The 21,582-nt window shown below is 43.6% G+C and overlaps 1 protein-coding gene across 1 annotated transcript in view; it reads left to right on the forward strand.

The window, feature by feature from the left end:
- The window catches only part of gdpd1 (glycerophosphodiester phosphodiesterase domain containing 1), a 42,269-nt gene that overhangs the window by 15,929 nt on the left and 4,758 nt on the right, over positions 1–21,582 (forward strand). Inside the window, exons 4-10 of the mRNA XM_059655403.1 lie at positions 10,837–10,976; positions 13,557–13,601; positions 15,140–15,261; positions 16,268–16,357; positions 17,718–17,851; positions 19,728–19,787; positions 20,482–20,533. Of these exons, the coding sequence (XP_059511386.1) occupies positions 10,837–10,976; positions 13,557–13,601; positions 15,140–15,261; positions 16,268–16,357; positions 17,718–17,851; positions 19,728–19,787; positions 20,482–20,533 (643 nt within the window). The remainder of the gene's footprint in view (positions 1–10,836; positions 10,977–13,556; positions 13,602–15,139; positions 15,262–16,267; positions 16,358–17,717; positions 17,852–19,727; positions 19,788–20,481; positions 20,534–21,582) is intronic.

Consider the following 21,582-nt stretch of genomic DNA (forward strand, 5'->3'; position numbering starts at 1 on the left):
TATCCTCTGTGGAATTGCCTCCACCAGTCAGAGTTCACTTAGCAGTCAGCATGCACTACAGCATGAATGTTGTTTTTCCTTTTGCTTTGGTATTCTAACAAATTGTCCTGATGAGTGAGAGATGTAACAAAATGTCTCCTCTTCCCCCCCCCCCCCCCCAAGTATTATATGATTCTATTAAATTCCCCCTTGATCTTCTCTGCTTCAAGGAGAATACTTTTAGCTTCTGCAGTTGCTACATTTAACGGCGATCCCTTGCCTCCAGCACCTTCCTAGTGAATTGTTTTGCAATCTGACCAAGACCTTGACCAGCTTTTCTAATGAGTGATGTTTAGAATCCCAGTCAGTGATTTATTAAAAAAAATTTAACATAATTTCCTTCTTTTCTACACTGTCCCTGTCAACTAAGGAAAAATTAATACTTTTCTAACAGCCTTATCAACTTGTCCATCCACCTTCTCAGAATTGTGACTGCTACAAAAACTAAATTCATAGTCGCATGTCAACTTCAACTCAACTTTGAGTTCCTGTTTCCTTAATTTTCTAAAAAGAATTGTTAACTCTCATGATGCAAAAATGAAAGCTAGACGCTTTGGCGTATTTATTTTTACCAGAGCTCTCCTGCAAAGCAGCAAAGGAGAGAGGGGACTATCAAATTAGTCATATGATGTGTCAACTCTGACCTCTCAGCTACCACAGACACTCAAACAAAATGTGGGATTTGGCAGATCCTTCTGCTTTTCTACGCACCCTGGACTGTCCTTAATGCAATCTTTCAATAACAAATGTGAATGAGGTTCTAAGACAGGCGTTCTAAATTTCCATGGCAACACTGTGCTTCCTCCTTTCTTTTGCTAAAGCTTGACTTCACAGTCCTGCATTGTTGATGAAAACATGTTTAAATAATGGTGTTTTATTCTCACGTTGCTTGAGATTCATTCTTGTTTTTAATTTCACTTTGTGTAATTCCAGATGCACTTATAACAATATTAAAACTTATAAGACTTCATCAAATGCCACATTTTAAAGATAGTTTGTATATTTTGCAATATTTTTCACATTCTCTGGCTGTTGAACAGTTAGGGCAGTGAAGTTTTTTGGAAGATCCATGACCCTTTGTTGCAACCGTTAGTGCACAGCATGAGCCCACAAACCCTGATACAGATAAGTGATCGGATAACCTTATTTTACTAATGTAAATCCAAACCCTTGGAACTCTTCTCCACCCGCTTCAACCTTTTCCCACTAGTGTCACGTGATTTTGTGCATTCCCCAGAGACAGCAGGCATAACTTCATTCGAGGGCATCTTCCCCCACCCTTGCCCATTGAGTGCTGCATTGGGCCATTGATCAAGAGTTTATGTTTGAGTCTCTGAAGTGGAACGTGAGCCCTAAACTTTCCTGTCTGAAAGGTAAAGAGCAATCAACTGTGCCAGCCTGGTCATACTCTATTAAATCATAACTCAGAGTAATTTTTTCTTTCTATGGATAACCAGGGCGATGGTGATGAAATAGTTTGTCAAGTGACTTTAAATTCCACCAGCTGAGAGGTGGGATTTGATCTCTTCTCCAGGACCTGCACCTCTGTGTTATAAGCTCAATGATGCTATGTCTGTACCATTAGTTCCTGTAAAGGCAATTAATAATAACTCTGGAATTAGAAATTGTCTTACTAATGGTGATCATTGACTATTGTGGGAATCCATCTGATCACATGGCCTTTAGGGAAGGAAATCTGGTGTCTTTACCCTTTACTCCAAACCCACAGCAGCACAGGTGCCACCTCACCCTCCCCTGAAATGGCCAAGCAAACCACAATTTCGAACCAAATTGCTACAGAAAGATCACACTGTAGGGACTGCAGTGGCTCAAGATGGTGAGGACCTAACCCCTTCATGGGAAGTTAGCGCTGGCCTTGCCTCTGACACCCACATTGACAAATGAGTGGAATTATTGGATTTTCGTTTTTGTCAATTTTATTTTCCTCTCTGGAATCTTTCCTCCATTTCTTCATGTGAGGTAGCAGTTAGTCTGGGTGAAGGGACAGTGAATGAGAGTTTGAAGAAAAATACTTTTTTTTCACCTCTATTGCCTGTCAGTTGGTTTTGTATTCCGCATTTGCAAAAACAATTACTGAATTAATTCTTCTGTGGCTTCCTTCGTTGATAGAAACTTACATTAAAATGCTTACAAATTCACTGTGCTAACTGCTAGCTTAATGTCTAAATGCTTTGATTCTTTCGCGAAGGAGATCTGAAATTGTCCAAGAGTTGAGAAATAGCTAATGATACAAAAAAAATCCCCTCACTGCAGGGCAGTTACCTTCACTCATTTGAAGCTGTGTTAGGTGTTATCAATGGATCATTTTGTCTGTCCACCACCACTGCACAAACCAAGTTTCCACTTCATAAAAGGTGTGGAACAGAATACTGGGGAGAGCACAGGACTGTAGAAATGTTGTGGGCAGTGCTGTTGAGCATTGCAGTAACAAAGTCCATCCTAATTTTAAAAAAGCACCTTCTGCCCGAAACGTCAGCTTTCCTGCTGTGTTCATCCACCACTACACCTTGTTAGCTCGCAACTCATTTTATTTTCGTGGGACGTGGGAATCGCTGGCGGGACCTACATTGGATACCCATCCCTAATTGGCTGTATTTGCCTGGCTTGCCCAGTCTTTTGATTGCTATGAGCCTGGAGTTACATTTAGGCTAAAGTGAGTAAAGATTTCCTTCCCTAAAGGGTTTTGTTTGAGGTAGTGATTCATGAGACCATCTTTTATAAATTGAATTTGAACTCCATCAGTAACAGTTGTGATGGGATCTGAAGCTGTGTCCTTGAAAGATTGGTCTGGGCCTCTGGAGTGCTGGCCCAGTGATATTATCACTATACCACCATCATTCCCCCATAAGTTCTAGAGATCTACAGCATAGAAAAGGGCCCTCTGCTAACCCTATGCCTCGACTAATAAAGGCAGATATACCATGTGCCTCCTTAACCACTTTATCCACCGGTCCTGATGCATTAAAAGAAAGGTGGACATGCACACCAAGGTCCCTTTGATCCCCGGTCCTTCCCAAAATCTTACCATTTGTCATCTATTTCCTTGCCTTGTTTGTGCTGCCCATGTGCATCACTTCGCACTTCACCAGACTGAATTCCATTCACCAATGATCAACCCCATCTGACCAGCCTTATTCCGTTCTCTTGTAGTCTGAGGCTATCCTCATCAGAAGAAGTCCATTAAACCGAGAGGAATGTGTCATATGGGGATAAATAGCCCACATGATGGGATTAGATGTGGATTAATTGTGCCCAGCAATTATTTAAAATGTTGTGTTTCTTAGGAAAGACAGTCATTGTGTCTTATTTGCTAAATGTTCTCCCTGTCCCCTCACTCCTGAATTTAGGCCTGCAGGCTGACTTGGGATTGTTTTTGCTGGAGCTCAGATGAATGAGGGGGCTCTTGTAGAGACTTAGAATTTTCTAACAGGACTGGACAGGGTAGATGCAGGGAGAATGTTCCTGATGGTTGGTGTGTCCAGGACCAGGGATCACAGTATGCGGATTTAGGGTCAACAATTTAGGACTGAGATGAGATATTTCTTCACCCAGGGTGGTGAGCCTGTAGAATTCATTACCACAGGAAGTAGTTGATACCAAAACATTGAAAGCAGGATTAGGCTATTGAGTTGGACAACCAGCAACGATTGTGAAGAATGGGGGAGCAGGCGTGAAGGGCCGAAACGCCCCTTCTATGTTTGTGTGACTCCTGCTTATGATTTAACCCAGAATTTCCTTGATCAGTGGAAATTGAAAACATTGGCAACCAGCTGGACTTTAGTGGAGTGGGGTTTGCTGCAGGACCTTGAACCTGTTCAGAGCTGAGGTCTGGAAGTGTGGGCAGGGCTGTTTACTATCGCCCTCCTCAAATTCATCTTAAAGATAAAAGCACCTTTGATCGTGTGTTTCCCAACCAGCGGCTTAAATGCATCTCGGGGAGGAAATCCTGTTAGCAATTTATAATCGAGATCATTCATTGGGCTCAGACTTTATTCGTACATTAAAGAGGCACTATGGTTTCTATTTGGGCCAGTTGGATTCTGAGTTCAAGTTCTGTTTCCAAGACTAGAGCCCATGCTGTAGAAGACTAACACGCCGGTGTGGTACCAAGGCAGTTCTAAGGTCCACAGTCTGATTTGCTGTCTTTGGGATAAGATGTTAAACTGAGCCCCTGTCTGGTCTCTTTGGATGTGAGAGATATGATAGCACTCTTTTGAGGAAGAACGGCCGTTCTGTACGTGGTCCTGATCCTGATCACTCTCTTACAACTGGTGCCAACCCATTTATGAGACCTCGTAATGTAGAATGTACAGCACAGAAAAGGGGCAGCAGGTCATTTGGTCCAACAGCTCTAACCAGGTTATTTACTCCAAAAGTACCTTGTGAGTCTAGCCGGATTCCCTGTGTTCCTTTCTCCCTCCTGAAGTTTATCTAACCTCCCTTTAAAAGCATCTGTGCTGCATGTCTATAGTGGCCTGAGTGATGCGATATTTAAAGTCCCGTTGCAGGAGTGAGTGCAAGTATCTGGGCTGATAGTCAGCTGGAGTACTGAGGGACCCTACTCTGCCTGCTGTTCCTCAGATGAAACATTCTGCTAGGCCCCAACCACCTACTTGGCTGCATGTAGAATAGCTTTGTAGTAGGTTGCTGTGTGCAAATTGTGGCTGCAGTCTCCTACGTTAGAACATGAGTTCAAAAGTACATTTTTGTTTGTAAAGGGCCTTTGGAGATCTTGTTTACGAAAGAGACTTCAATGCAAATTTGTCTTTCTTTTATTGTCTCAACCCCACCCTGAATTTCTGATGTTTTCTCGTGGCAGTCCTAGTATTCATGGTTTCTAGTTTTGGATGCCACATGTGAAGACTTGTCTTTGTCTATCCTATCAAATTCCTGTAGGGTGTCTCAGACTTTTGTCAGATCACTTCTCACTCTTATCTCTTTGAAAGAGTCAGTCTGTGCAATCTTTCCAGATTGATCATGTTCAGGGCCTGGAACCTAGCCATATGGTGATTCATTGATTTGGCTGCGAGCCAGACCCATCAACAGCATTTTGTACCTTTTAGTAAAGTGCCCTGACGTTGTTTTCAATCTATTCTTGAGATATGAGTGACACTGTCAAGTGAGTTGCAGAGGGCACAACAGACATAGTATTGAGCCAGCTTCCCTCGCTAGAAGACTTGGCACAGATGGTGTTTTCTGTCCAGATGTTGGACAGTGATTTCAAGGAATTTGATATTGAAAGGATGGTTAGTGTATGTTTACCTCAGTATGATCGTAGATCCAAGAGATTCTTACACTCTGCAAAGGATGCAGGCCTGGACGTGCTGCTGATTTTAATGAGTGCTTCTGTTTCATGTTAGTAAGTGTCTGCACAGGGCACAACAAAATAATTCACTTGTCAATGGGCTCCTTGCTTGTTCTACACAAACCTATTCAACAGAGACATCCTGCATTCGTATAGTGCCTTTACAGAGTGAAATGTCTGTTCCGCTGAAGCTACTATGAAGTGTACCAGGATGTGGCCTGGGCTTCAGTTATGGAGAGAGTTTGGACAGACTGGGGTTTGCTTTCCTTGGAGCAAAGGAGACCAATGGGGAAACTTGATTGAGACAAAATTATGAAGGGCATAAGTAGGCTAGACAGGAGGAGATTTTTCGTCATGATTGAAGGATCAATGACAAGAAGGACATAACTTTGAAGGTAAAGGGCAAGAGGTTTAGAAGGGATGTCAGGCAAAACCTTTTCACCCAGAGGCTGGCGGGAATCTGGAACTGACATCCGTTGGTAGAGGCAGAAACCCTCATAACCTTTTAAGAAGGATTTACATGTGCACTTGTGCCATCAAGGCATTCAAAGCTAAGTGCTAGGAAATAGGATTAGAATAGTTCCTCAGATGTTTTTGACGGGCATGGACCAAAGGGCCTTTTTTCTATCCTGTAGATCTCGGACTCTGTGAAATCAACTTTGATCCTGAGAAATTTGAGGTGAGTTTACAACAGGTAATCAAGGGCGGTTTTAATGCAGGAGAGCAGGGCAGAAAGGTTGCCGGAGGGAGTTCCAGATTTGAGGGCTGAGAAATCCAAAGCCATGAACCTGGTAGTGGGGCAATCAAAATCCAGAATGTACCCGAGACTGGAATGAAAAGGGCTGCCGAGATTTTGGGATCGTGGGCTGGAGGAGATTATGCCAACAGGGAGGGGTGAGGTGATGGCAAGATTTAAAAGCAAGCATGAAAATATTTCAATCAAGGTGTTCCTTAACTAGGAATCAATGTAGGGATGCAATGGGAAAGGCACTTGATGTGATCTTAGACGTGGACAGTGGTATTTGGATGACCATAAGTTTGCAGAAGATTAAATGTGGGAGGCCACCAAGAAAGTATGTTAGAATATAGTCAAGGCTAGTGATTAATAAATTTTTAGCACCTTTTTTTAATCTAAAAGAAGTAAAACTTGGGTGAATGTACTCTGGTGTTAAAAGCCAACATTTAAAAATGCACCTTTTCTTCACAGCCTCTCTACCTTTTGGGGAAGAAATGATCACAAAGTTTGACTTCTGGAAAGGAGCTGCTAAAGCTTTTTATTGTGACTGCCCCCAGCATCACGCTGTGGGCCATCAACCTGCTGTATGGTTGACGAAAGGCCTCCTGTGAGGTATAGGAAGGATGTGAAGCTGTGCTACAGAATGAGTCATCGCCTTCAGGAAAAGAGGGCGGGGGTGGAATTTGGACAGGAATACAGGAACAAATAGCTGTGATGGTATCGGTTGTATAATTAATGTAATGTCATAATCATTGCTTTGCCTTCTTAAAACAAGAGAAGCATAGGTTGGTTCCTCTAACAAGGAATGAGTTGAAGAAACACCATTAAATCTTAATGCTCATTTGAAACAGATTAAAGTTTAATGTAACAAAGAACAACAGGATGTTAATTTTCCTTGTTTTTCTTAAATTCACCCTTCACATCCTTCTAAGAGCCGAAATGTAGCAAGACGGTTCTACTTAATCTTCCCCCAGTCAGGACAATTAGCAATACCAAATTTCGTACAATCTCAACAATTCCGACTGCAGAAGAAAAGGCTGCTGATGATTGGCAAGTCAACTCTCATTCATGTTTAAAACTTGGACTTTTCTTTTTGTATTACTGGGTGTGTATTAGTGCCTATTTATTTCTGTATGGCAGCCCCTCAGCCAATCAGCATCGTTGCTTTTGTCCTAATGTATGTACAATGAAAAGCTTCAGCACTGTGTCTCTCCTGTCAGCAGGATTCAAGTCCTGTACAACCAGTCCCAGCTGGAGTATTACAGAAAAGAGGCCAAAAAATTGAATGATGTCTTCTTCTGGGGTTCTCTGTTCAAAGGCAGTTCTGTGAAGAGACCTTGTAATGCAGGTTCCTTGAAAGTGAAATCCCAGATAGACAAGGTAGTGAAGAAGGCGTTTGTATGCTTGCTTTAATTGGTCAGTGCATTGAGTGTAGGTGGTCATGTTGTGGCTGTACAGGACATTATTTAGGCCACTTGTGGAATACTCCATTCAGTTCCGGTCTCCCTGCTACAGGAAGGATGTTGTGAAACTCAACAGGGTTCAGCAGAGATTTACCAGGATGTTGCCAGGCTTGGTGGGTTTGAGCTATAGCGAGAGACTGAATGGGCTGGGGCTATTTTCCCTGAAGTGTTGGAGACTGAAGGGTGACCTTTTGTAGATGCTTAGAAAAATCATGAGGGGCTTGGATAGAGTGCATAGCCGAGGTCTCTTCCTTGGAGTGGGGGAACGTAAACCTAGAGGGCAAAGGTTTAAGGTGAGAGGGAAAAGATATAAAAGGAACCTAATGGGCAACTTGTTCACATAGGGTGATGCGTGTATGGAATGAGTTGCCCGAGGAAGTGATAGAGGTGGGCACAGTTAAACATTTAAAAGGCATCTGGATGGGTATATGAATAGAAATAGTTTAGAGGGATATGGGCCAAATGCTGGCAAATGGGATTAGATTAATTTAGGTTACCTGGTTGGCAGGGATGAGTTGGACTGAAGGGTCTGTTTCCATGCCGTACAGCTCTGTGACTGACAGTGCAATGACCTCCGGTAGGGCAAAGAGGATTTTCCTGAATCTAGCCTAGCCAGGACAAACATTGGCACAAGTCATCCACTTCTCTGCAGACTGCTGCCAAGTGAGGTTTCTGAGTTGCTGTGGCAGCATACATTTGTAAATGCACATGATAACCTGGCACTATGGCTGGTGATAACAGAGGCTATAATTACTTTCCATCACGTGGCCTCTACCACCCTCCATTGGTGTATTTTGGAAGGATTTTCAGGTCGTTACTCACACCGGCTGAGATTACCTTGAAGGACTCTCCTTCTCAACCTCTCCCCTTGCCTGAGGTGTGGTGAACCTCAGGTTAAATGGCGCTACCGAAAGAGCAGTTGTATGATATGTATAGTGACTTTACGGAACCTCTGGCCAAGATGTGAATGCACCTTCCATGGTCATCAGATCCTGGGCAGGAACTTGAAACCAAAGCTCCTGAGCTGAAGGAAAGGATGCTACCCACTGCAGCACAAGGCTTCCCGTGGATGGAATGATACCAGAGATGAAAGATTTTGTGTGAATAGATGGGAGAGGTTGGGATTGTCCCACCCCCCCCCCCCCCAAAATTACCAAGTTCAAAACCATAAAGGACATTGAGTAGGCAGAGGCAAACTGTTTCCACTGATTTAAAAAGGCTGGCAGCCACATGTTTGAGATAATTGGCAGAAGACCCCGATGGAAAATTAAATTTGAATCTATGCCGAGATGTAAAGGTCTGGAATATACTACCTGAAAAGAAAATTGGAAAAATGTTGGAAAACATTTCCAGAATTGTGGGCAGAGGGCCAAGGACTAATTGAATAGCTCTTTCAAAGAACCAGCATAGGCATAATGGGTTGAATGGCCTCAGCCTGTGTTGAGAGATTCTGTGATTTTTATTTACAGTCAATTTCAATACTAATGTTTGTCAGCCCTTCTCTTTCTTTCCCATGACCTCCCAGCAGTAATGAGACAGTAGGGAGGTTGGCAACAACGTTATGAACAGAAAAATTCCACACAACGGTAATGCAATAAGATGACCAGATCATTAGTTTATTGAGATGAAACTATTAGTCCAGACACTGGACAATATTCCTCTGCTGCTTTTTGGCAAAAGTGCCCATGAATACAGGTGGGGCTTTAGTTTAAACCCTTGTCCAAAAGATATTGGTTCTGATGATGCAGCACTCCCACTGTACCACGTGGAAATAGGTAGCCTTTCTGTTTGTGCTTTCTGTTTTGTGGAACTTGAGCCATTAGCATTCTCTGAGAAAACTGCTACTCGGAGCCATGGATGCTATTGAGGAAACATTTTGACTGGGGGCTTTTTACCTCCAAAGGTGCCCTAATGAGGCAATGTCAATGGAAAGCAGGTTCAAGACTCATTGACTGGATTTTTGAGGGAAAGTGGATCAAATTGAAACGACATAATCAATTAGCAACACAGAGTGACTATGTTTAAAAGCTGTAATGTGAACTGTTACTTCAGATAACAATTCTAAGATGTTAATGGTGTTTTTGCCCCTACACGTTAGGTTACTGTAATGACTTGCATTTATATAGCACCTTTAACATCCCAATGCATTTCACAAGAGCATGATTGGACAAAAGTTGATGCCTCATCACATAAGCCCATTGCAATCCAGTTTAGCATATGATCCTGTTATTGAGGTTATTTGCAAACAATGAAATAAAGTAATGGAAGATTAGGTGTGGGAACTCTTATTGTGCAGTGATAGGAGGTCAAGGTTCAAATTCCACCTGCTCCAAAGGTGTGTAATAACATCTCTGAAAATGTCAATTTAATATAAGAATCTAGGTGGGATGAGAATCTCTGAACAGTTAGTGGTTGATGAATTGTAACTGGAATTGGGATCTGTTCGTGACATTTCTAGGATGCTGACCTGATCTTTTTACCTGATTCTCTCTAATAAAGGAAATCACTTTTCTTGTAGGCCCAGTCTACTCAATTATTCTTATGAAGATAGCCCTTGCATTCCCGACTTGCATTTAGTGAACCTTTGCCACAGCCTCTTTCTTGCAAATGTACCATTCTTCAGTTATAAAGACCAAAGTTGCGCACACTACTTTGGATGTTTTGGATCCAAGTCCTATAAGCTTAAAGCAAGATCTCTCCAATTTTATGCTGTGGTCCTCTCCACACTGGGTGAAGAAATCCACTTTTCTGGGAACAGAGGAGACTGATGAGATTTAGTAGATTTTTTTAAAGTTGTGAAGAGTTTTGATGGACTGTGAGCATGAATTTGGTGGGCTAAATGGCCTCAGCCTGCTATCCTTATGATTCTAAGACATATTTATTTTTGGGGAAACTGGTAAAAGAAATGATTAATTTTTAAAAATCAAGCATTGCCATATGAGAATAGAGTGAGAGCAGGAGAAATTTGAGCATTGTTGAAATGCTTTTGGTGCAGGTAAGAGCAGCATTTCAAGGGAAAATGGGATAAATTCTTGAGACAGAAGCAAGGACAGGACAGTGCAGACAATTTGACATTTAACAGTCTCGATGTTATTTATCAAGATTAGAACGGCTGACTAAAGCTGTCCAGGCAGCTAGCACTGGGGGTGACAGAGCTGCCATTTTTTAAAACAACATTTGCATCTTATCATTGAGCAAAATAGAAATTTACAATTGGACCAGCTTTCTTGCTATTTGTAAAGGGAGTGTTGTTTGCTGTTTAACTCTTCCAGTGCCGTGCAGTTGGGAACAGAGATGCTGGAGCTTGATTGTCACATTACCAAAGATGGCCAAGTGGTTGTGTCACATGATGACAATTTGAAAAGAACCACTGGAGTTGATGTGGACATAGCTGACCTCACTTTCGCAGTAAGTGGCAAACTTATGAAAGCTATCTTAAGCAGCTCTTGTATTTTCCTTAAATAGATTTTGTCACTTTGCACTACCTGGCATAGAACTTCATTTAACTTAGCAGCATCTTTCTTGTGTACAGTAAATTGTCTTTCATTAAATGTGATCAGCCATATTGCGCACAGCAAGATTGCAGGAACAATACAAAAGGGCAGTCCTGCACTGGTCGAGGAAGAAATAGTGAATAGCACATTTAGCTCTTAGCTGAAACAGTAGCAAGACATCTCTCGGATCCCATGAGCAAAGGCATAGGCAGCATTATATATTGTTGCAATGATATTGCCCCTTGATCTGCTGCTCCTCCCTCAGCGCTGTCTTTCTGACAACACGTTGCTGGCAGTGCAGTGCTCCCTCAGTAGAAACCTTCCGACGGTGCGGCGCTCCCTCGGTACCGAAGCTCCGACGGTGCGGCGCTCCCTGTGTACCGAAGCTCCAACGGTGCAGCGTGTATGTTGTACACATTGGCCTGTATGACTTGCTCATGTTCTGGAGTGACTTGGAACCCTTCATTCTCTGGACCCATCATGATTACTGAACTGATACAGGATGCCTGCTGTTTGTCCAGAGCTTTGAAACCCTTGCACAATAAAAAAACAAGCAAAATGCCAAGTCTCCCCAGATAAAATTCACACCTCTAAAAATGGCCTGATGTATATTATGTCCAAGATATTTAATTAGCTGTGAAATGTTTTTGGTATGTTGTGATTGGCACTATAGCAATGCAAGTTCTTTTTCCCCCTTATGACCCAACCTAATGCAAGATGAATAATGATTGGAATCGGGCAGCCTCTAACAGCATTTTTAAACCTGCAAGTTTTAAAACCTGGCCACCCAGCTGCTGTTCTGACTGTCCTGTTGAATGTCCTATTGTGCAATGTTCAATCATACATCCTTGCATAAAGGCTTGGGTTAGGAGTTCAACATTTGGAAAAAATCACTGCCACAGGATGGCAATCAGTTCAAAGCTGCACCGGGCAAATTTAGGATAGGCACAGAGAAGAAGATTCTCAGCTGGGTAAGTACCAAGATGGGAGGGTTGAGGCAAGGAGACAGACTCAGGGTCTGTCCTGTCACATTAATTCCTGACAACAGTCTGAAATGACAGTTGAAATTCTTGGAATGACAATTTGGGTTGAATGATACCCAAGTCATTGCTGACTGCTGTCACCACCAAGTCTTGCATGTTAGTAGCAGACCTGTCCCTGATATCGGAAGGTCCAAGGCCCACTTCAGGAGTTCAGCTCCAAACCTCGAGCTGATTCTGGTCCTGGTCTCGAACGGGGAGGATTGCTTTCAGGAGACTGCAGATGAGGCTCCCTCTATCTTTGCAGAAAAGAAAGACTGCATTTCTGTAGCAACTTGCACAACTGTGGAATAACTCAAAAGTGTTCAACGTCTCATGAAGAACAATCTCATAGTGAAGCAGCAGCGCTCCCAATCCTGATTAGATTAATTTCAGAAGGCTCAATCACATGACTTACAACCCCAGATAACAAAGTATGCAGGTGGATGAACACAGTAGGCCAAGCAGCATCTTACGAGCACAAAAGCTGACATTCGGGCCTAGACCCTTCATCAGAAAAGGGGGATGGGGACAGGGTTGTGAAATTAATAGGGAGAGAGGGGGAGGTGGATCAAAGATGGATAGAGGAGAAGATAGGTGGAGAGGAGACAGACAAGTTAAAGGGGTGGGGATGGAGCCTGTAGAGGTGAGTGTAGGTGGGGAGGAAGGGAGGGGATAGGTCAGTCCGGGGGGGGGGGGGGTGGGGGGGTGGGGTGAGGTTAGAAGGTAGGAAATGGAGGTGCGGCTTGAGGTGGGAGAGGGGATAGGAGAGACGAAGAATAGGTTAGGGAGGCAGGGACGAGCTGGGCTGGTTTTGGGATGCAGTGGTGGGGGGGGTGGGGGGGGGGGGGGGGGGGGGGGGAGAGGGGTGGGGAAGGTGGTTGTTGGAGATTTTGAAGTTTGTGAAATCCACATTGATACCATTGGGCTGCAGGGTTCCCAGGCGGAATAGGAGTTGCTGTTCCCGCAACCTTTGGGTGGCATTGTTGTGGCACTGCAGGAGGCCAGGATGGACATGTTTGAGGAATAGGAGGGGAAGTTGAAATGGTTCACGTCTGGGAGGTGCAGCTGTTTATTGCGAACTGAGCGTAGGTGTTCTGCAAAGCAGTCCCCAAGCCTCCGCTTGGAAAGTCGTCTTGGCCTGGGATGGGGGTGAGGGAGAGACCCCATCGGGGTCTTCTGCCAATTATCTCAAACATGTGGCTGTCAGCCTTTTATCAGTGGAAACAGTTTGCCTCTGCCTACTCAATCAATCTTGGATCCTGGGATGGGCGTGACACCTCCTCCCTCAACGTTTGTACATTGAACTTGTCTCTTGACTGTTCTGTGACTGTTGACTTCTATTTTTGGAACGAGAAAGTGGTGAGGTGTATCAAGTGACTCAAGGCTCAGATAGTTGATGTAGACATGTAATCTGTTTTTTTTTCCTTTCCCATCCCCCATCCCCTCTTCCTGCCCAATGCCAACCTCTTTCAGGAGCTCCCCCGCCTTACCATTGCAGGCTGCATGTCTCTTTCAAGAAAGGTGAGAAGATCTGCACGTTGCGTTAGCTAGTGAAGCAGCCTAAGGCTGCAGTGTCCCTGCAAAGCAGTCACCCTCCAGCCCTCCACCCCACCCCCAAACACATGGGCGGCTTACACCATCTCACTAAATGCTGAAACCATTCTGGCCAAGAATCTCTCCTGTAATGTTTTGTGCAGTAATGTTAGCTGATCTTTAGAAGTGAGCAAGTTTTGTGTGACATTAGAGAGAGCATATACTTTATGATGTACAGCACCAACTTTGTGACCTGTGGATAAGGTTATTGTCTCTGGTTGAATTGTATTCTGATAGATTTCAGCATGTGAATGCTAATTTAAACCATCCCACTGCACCGTTGGTTTCTTCTCATAATTAGTCAATAATGGTGACTAAAGTAGCCACAGTCCTCTGTACATTGTTATTTTTCTGCTGAACATGTAAAAGTAGTGGGATGGAGCCCACAGTGGGATATCAGTCGGCAGATTTTGGATATATCATGATTATTGAACTGATACAGGGCCCCAGTCTCCACTCTGTTTCCTTTTGAAATTACTGATGCCCAACTAAAGTTCTGAGGTCCCCACCCCAGTCCTTGTACCATCAGCCACTGGGAACAGATTTTCCTTGACCACGTCTTCCAACCCATCTGTCGGCATATCCCTTGGTCCTTAGATAACAAGGTGTTGAGCTGGATGAACACAGCAGGCCAAGCAGCATCAGAGGAGCAGGAAAGCTGACGTTTTGGGTCTAGCATCCAGCTCTACACTTTGTTATCTCAGATTCTACAGCACATGCAGTTCCTACTATCTCTGAAACAATTTTAACTCCCTTGGTTCTTTTCTGTTTGTGTTCCTATCCAATTCTCCTCCTTCCCCTCCCCAGATGATATTCATATTAATTTCTGTCTGTGGTAGCAAGATCCCCACTCTCCATTTCCTGGATTGAGCAATTTCTCCTGAATTTCCTGTAGAGTGTAATAGTGATTCCCCTAATTATAGAGAAATAGACAGGAATGTTGAGTAATCAGACCAGTTGTGATCTCTTTGAATGATGGGGCAGGCTCGAGAAACTGAATGGCCTGCCCCACTCCTGATTTACATGTTCACACATTTGGATGAAAGGCTTGCTCAAAATGATGAGTTTAAATGAGTGACTTTAATGGTATGGAAGAGTAATTTGGGGTACTTCCAGAGTTTGGGACCCATGAAGTTGAAGACAAGGCCAGTAAAGGAGGAGAGAAGGATAATGGGGGTGGTGTGATGTACAAGAGACCAGTGTAGGACTGACATTGTAGGAACTAGGAATGTGTACTTGTGGGAGAGAAGCGGGGATGGCTTCAAAGTGCTGTGCCTCTGTCAGAAGGCTCTGATGCACAGAAGTCTGAATGTCACAAGCGAAAGAGTCAGTCCTATCCCCTTCCCATCAAATGGCATCCCTTGGTAACTGTTTAGCCTGTGTGCACTGTGGTGCAATATGACTTTGTGCAACAAGTCCAGTGCTACCATTCATTCTATGGCTGATTGTTGGTCCTTTTATTTTAGATAGCTTCTGTGTGGGTGGAGAAGAAAGAAAGATCCCTCTCCTGCGGGATGTATTTGAAGCCTTTCCAAAGATTCCCATTAACATTGACATCAAGGTCAACAATGATGCTCTTATTGAAAAGGTAACGAAAAGGGAAAAAAATAAACTTCTTATTAACATGTAAGATGAAGAAATATTGACAAACACTCAGCAATGCAAGCAGTCTCTGGAGGGACAACAACAAGGCTCACATTTTAAGTTTGACTAGTATCAGGATTGCTCCTGATGTGATTATCCTATTCTGGAGCATTAACTCTCTTTCATTCCTCTTCACAGATGCTGTCTGACCTCCTGAGGTTTCCAGCACTGATTCGGTGAATTCAGCCCTTCTTTTGCAAGAACTGTCCGATACGCTCTCTCAGCCCAAACTTTGGCCTCGAAACTTTCTCTTTTTAATTAACAATTTACAGCATCCCACAGTGTGCAGAGTAGGGGGTGGGGTGGACCTTGGTGTCATGGTTATGAACCAGTGAACCAAAGGCCCAGGCTAATTCTTAAGGGTCGTGGGTTCAAGTCTCACTATAACAGCTGGTAAAGTTAAAATAAAACTAGGAATGGTTACTGTAAAGTTAGGGTCAAGTGTTGTTAGACAATCAAGTGATGTTCACTCATCCTTTAGGGGGAAATAAAATCTGTCCTTACCTGGTCTGGCCTACATGTGATTCCAGATCCACATGCATGTGGACATTTCTCAAGTGTCCTCTGAAATGGCTGAACAAGCCACTCTATTCAAGGTTAATGAGGGGTGGGCAACAAATGTTCATCTTGTTTCCACATCTCATGAAAGAATAAAGACAAAAACCCAGCGATAGGCACTAGTACCTTGGTGGCTCCATCATACTGGATGGTGACAGGTGTCTGAATTAGAGCACAATGTAGGTGAGATTCTGAAGGTGACAACAGAGGGAGGGGTAAGGTAATGGTAATATTGAGATGTCATTGGAGGACCATCACAAAGTGTGACTTCATTTTATTTAACAAAGTCTTGATGTTACTAAGTGGAAAGTTGTGTAATGAAACTGGTTAATGTCTCTGGGTTTTCTGAATGTCCTAACTTCACGGGGTTTGGTGTGTCTGTTGTCTGGCAGGTATCAGATTTGGTGAAGGAATTTAATCGACAGGACATCACTGTCTGGGGCAACACCAGTAACAATATTGTGAAGAAATGTTACAAGGTGGTAAGTCTTGCTGCAATAAGGAGGGAGATGGCCTCGTGGCATTAGGATACTGATTGTGGATGATCAGCCATGATCATAATGAATGGTGGTGCTGGCTCGAAGGGCCGAATGGCCTACTCCTGCACCTATTGTCTATTATCGCTGAACTGTTAATTCAGAGATCCAGGTAATGTTCAAGGGACCCAGGTTTCAATCATCCCCCCCCCCCCCCCCCCCCCCCACCACCCACCATGGCAGATGGTGCAATTTGAATTCAATAAATATCTGGAATTAAGAGTCTAACGATAACTGTGAATCCATTGTTGTTAGAGAAACCCATCTAGTTCACTAATGTCCTTAGGGAAGGAAAGTGCCATCCTTACCTAGTCTGGCCTACATGTGACTCCAGACCCAGAACAATGTGATTGATTCTTAACTGCCCTCTGAGCAATTAGGGATGGGCTATAAATGCTATTAGCTAGCAATGCCCTGTGAATAATTAAAGAAATAAAAAGGAGATACGCCAAGAGATCCAATAGGGAATTCAGAAGAAACCTCTTTACTGGCAGAGTGGTGAAAGTGTTAAAGTTTAGCTCCTGTAAACCAGGGCTACCAATGGATAGTAAAGATTCACATTGCTGTTGGAAGAACAGGAAGTTCTCCTGGTGTTTGGCCAATATATCTACTCTTCAATGCTAAGGAGTACCAATTAACTGATCTCACAGATCATCGATGTTTCAATGCAAACTGTCTGTTTTGTTTATACAACAGTGGCTGCATGGCCAAGTGTAGTTGGGGTCTTTTCTTTTATATTTTTCCTTGGAATATGAGTGTCACTTGGAATATTGTGTATCTGTTGTTGCCCTTAAAATAGATGATAGTGAGATGCTGTTTTTAAGTGCTGCAGTCCACATGCTGTAGGTTGACCCACAATACCCTTAGGGAGGGAATTTCAGGACTTTGACCCAGTGAAGGAACAGTGATATATTTCTGAGTCAGCATGGTGAATGGCTTGGAGAGGATGTTTCAGATAGCGATGCTCCCATGTATCTGCTGCCTCTGATCATCGAGATGGAGCATGCTGTCTAAGGAGTCTTGGTTGAATTTCTGTCACTGAATAATTTTAAGGCAGGTGTTGATAGACTCTTGCTGGGTAGAAGAGAATCTAAAGTTATCAGGAGTAGCTGGGAATGTGGAATTTGAAAAACAAACTGATCAGTTATCATTTTATTGAATGGCAGAGCAGGATTGAAGGACAGAATGTCTGTCTTCTCCTAATTGGTATGTTCAGACAGGCAAGGACTGGCTGTGCTGATTACATACAAGCTTTGTAACTTGTCGATCCTTGCCTGATGTGCTTTGCTCTTTGCTTCCTTAACAGAATCCGAATATTCCAATCTTGTTCAGTCTGCAGCGAGTGCTTCTACTTCTAGGGTTGTTTTACACGGGGCTCCTGCCTTTCTTCCCGATTCGGGAGCAGTTCCTGGAGATCCCCATGCCCTCCATAATGCTGAAGTAAGTGAACTCTTAGATTGAGACAAGTCTGCACTCAGCCACAGGGCAGTATGCCTATGCCAGGAGAGCTGGTGTCGGGATTGGATTTTGTTGCCATCTGCACAGCCATTGAGTAGGTCAGTGTTGCTGTAGTAACACCCTGTTGGGTGGATTGGCATTGTAAGAGTAAATCAGCAGTGTGGAACAGATTGACATTGTCATTGGAAGGTCATTTGGATGAATTAGTAGTGTTAAATATGGCAAGTTGATTCCTTTACATCAGTGGCGTGACTAATTCTTGTCATGCCTTCTGTTTGCTCTTCTCCCCGTTAGATGTCATTAACCTCCCACCTCCCAAACATACACAGTTGTGCTATGGGTTTGCAAGCATTAGTGTTCTCTGCATCATGCTAAGCTTTGGAGTGGATCACCCACCTGTTCACCCAGTAGGAATTGGGGTCATTGACTGATTATGTTGTTACTCCACACCCCAACTACAACAGGCATGAGCGACAGTGCAATCCTGCTTGAATATTTCCACTTTGTCTGCAGTATTTTTTAGAAGTTGTTCATGACCCTTCACCAAACCCACTGACTCTATTTCTCCTGTAGCTTACCTCCAGCAACATCAGTTTTGTAACAGGTATGTCAATACAGCAGGATTTAGGAGAATCAGTAAAGGAACACAGGAGGAGGAGTATGCCATTCGGCCCCTCAAGCCTATTCTGCCAGTTGATTTTACCTGCCATTGTTTCATCTCCCTTGATTCTATGGCCAAGCACAACTCTAGTAACAAAAGCAAAATGCTGGATATCCGAAATAAAAGCAGGGAATGCTGGAAAGACTCAACAGGTCTGGCAGATCTGTGGAAAGAAAAGTTGAGTTATTGTTTCAAGAGTTGATGAATCTTTGCAATTGGAAAATAGGTGGAAAAGTGATGGGGTTTTTTGTAGTAAAGGTGGGAAAGAGCAAATAGAACAGAAAAGCAAGTGGTATTAGAGTTCACTGGTGTCAGAAAACCAAAGGCAAGGGAAGTGGTAGTGAATGTAGAGAAGAGATTTAGATCCACAGTAGGTGTTAATTGCAGAACATGAGTCAGCTCTACTGAAAGCAAAACTGAAATCAACCAACGAACAGAGAGGTGGTGCAGAGGGAGAGGCAGCAGGGGATACAAAATGGAGGATAGAGTTATAGAGTTCGTGCTGTGAAGTTGTTGAACCTGATGTTGAGCCTAGAAGACTACAAAGTGCCTAAACAAAGTGAGGTGCTGCTCCTCCAAGTGACTGTAGGCTTCATTGGAAAACAAGCAAACCAACAACAGAAATGAGTGTGGGACCAAGACAGTATAATAAAATGGCAAGCATCTGAAAGGTCAGGGTCATTCTTGTGAACAGAGCAGAGGTACTTTGCAAAGCAGTCAACCTGCCTGCATTCAGTCTCCTTACAAAGTCTATCAATCTCGGTCTGGGTGAATTTCACCTGACCCGCCAGTTTCTACAGTCTTCTGGGTCATGTGTTTCCAATTGTACCTTCAGTGTGAAACACTGCTGTCTGATTTCACACCCAAATGGCCAACATTACACAGCCTAAATTTTAACATTCAGAAGTTTAATGATCACAGTCTTTTTCCTGAAGTTTAATGCTTTGATCTTCAGTTCATGCAACCACTACACCCTACCATACATGACAGACTCCACTCTGCACCAAATGTCGTACGTTTTAGCTGCTGTCTCTGGAGACGGACCTCATTTAGAGAGGTCTATAATGCTGCCACTCAATGTTTTCGCAGTATTGGACATGTCATGAGTCCCTGTTACAGCTGACGCAGGTGAGGCATTAACAGGAAATTGATGCTACATTTCCTCCCCAAAATAATGTATTTTTGTTTCACATCCAGGTTAAAAGATTCAAAGAAGATTTCAAGGATTTACCGGTTTATGATTTGGCTCGCTGACACGTGAGTTCTTGCAATGGAATTGACACTAAGTAGCTTGTTCCTCTATGTTTGCCTTTCCCATCCTCATCCTCATTCCCCCTCTCTCTGTCTCTCTCTCTCTTACTGGATACAAATGACACCCAGGGTTATGGGGATGGGGGGTGGAAAGAGCGAGATGATCGGCCATGATCTTGCTGAATGACAGAGTAGGCTCAATGGGCCAAATACTCTCTTCTCTTATTTCCTTTTGTTCTCATCTGTATCTCTCTCTGTCTCTCACAATCTCACGCTCTCTCACACGCTCTCTCACACGGCTATACTCTCCATGTCCCTCTTTATGGGGAAACTAACTTCTCAATTTCCCTTTGATGACAGGCTGAGATTGAGGGAGCTCAGATCTTGGGGGACTGGGGGTTGCCTCCATCTTGCACTCGTGCAGCGAGCTCTTGGGCTCTGCAGAAATGCATGTTGATCATTAATAGGGTTAGAGGGACATAGCGCCCTCACTGAGCTGGGTATGACATGGGTCTGTGCTGTGGCTGGAAGGTATTGCAGTAGCTCTTTTAATTCAGCCGGGGTAAAGTGAAGCTGTTTGTCACACTGCTCAGTTCTCTGGTCTTTGCAAAAACCCTTGAACTGCTGCATAAGAGTAAATTCAGGTCTACTGAGGATATGAATCCCAAAGTTAATTGTGGTATTTCTCATTTCCACTCAGTTTGCTAATGAGGAAATCTCTGTTCGAGCATCTGAAAGCACGAGGAATTCAGGTGAAACATCCAATTTTATTCAGTGATGCCTGTGTGACTTCAACATCTGTGAGCTCTGCAGAAGAAGACTAAGTTCTTTGTCTTATTTTAATTATTTAATCAAAATCTGGAAGCACTTCCTCAATGGGTTGAAATCAAAGCAGAAATTGCTGGTGAAACTTAGCAGGTCTAGCAGCATCTAGGAAGAGAGAGAAAAATGGAGTTAATATTTCAACTCTACTTTGAAACAGGACTCAATATTAACTCTGTTTCTCTCTCTCCCTGCACAGACACTGCCAGACCTGCTGACTTTTGACAGCACTTCCTGCTTTGATTTCAGATTTCCAATTCAGACCTTAGTGGTCTTTCCCACCTGTGCATTGGCAGCAGCTGCCCCGAGCTCTAGTGCTTCACTCAGCACGTAGTCCTTTATCTTGGATGTGCCAGTCTGCAATACTCGGTCAAGGCCAACTCCATGCTGTGGAAGACCAACAAATTTTGGGCAGACCAGAGAGGATCTTTTGCCAAGTTGTTGGTCCTCCAGGCACAATCAATGTTTGTCCTGTTGTACGTCCCAGGGAGTGGACCATATAGCACAGGGTCCTGCATCACAGAGCTGCCCGGGACTAGCCTCGGCAAAACTTGTATCTTTCTCCAGGCTTCCTTTGCAAAGACGTGTTCCAGAGGTGATGGGCAGTGCCCATCTCACCACCAGCCAAGCTATGTCTCTGCTTGGTGGAAAGTTCTGGTGATGAAGTATTCTGCCAAATTACTTTGACAGTCTGCTCAGGGAATCACCTGATAGGACCAACCCTCTCCTTTTCCCACAAGGTCTCAAGGACGCTACGTGCTGACCACTTCCTGATGGAGTCATGGACAAAGGCGTTTTGTTGATTTTTTTTTTTTCCAGAAGGTACTGGTGAAACGGAATGGTCCAACTATTTGGAGCTTTCTGCAGCACCAAGGCCAGCCCCATTCTTCTTAACTCCGTGGACATGTACACAGTACATAATGACACTTGGTGTTTGCAGACTGAGGGTCTACACACAGCTTGATACAGCTGCACATAA

Source organism: Stegostoma tigrinum, chromosome 27 (genome assembly GCF_030684315.1).
Source record: "Stegostoma tigrinum isolate sSteTig4 chromosome 27, sSteTig4.hap1, whole genome shotgun sequence".
Lineage (NCBI taxonomy): Eukaryota > Metazoa > Chordata > Chondrichthyes > Orectolobiformes > Stegostomatidae > Stegostoma > Stegostoma tigrinum.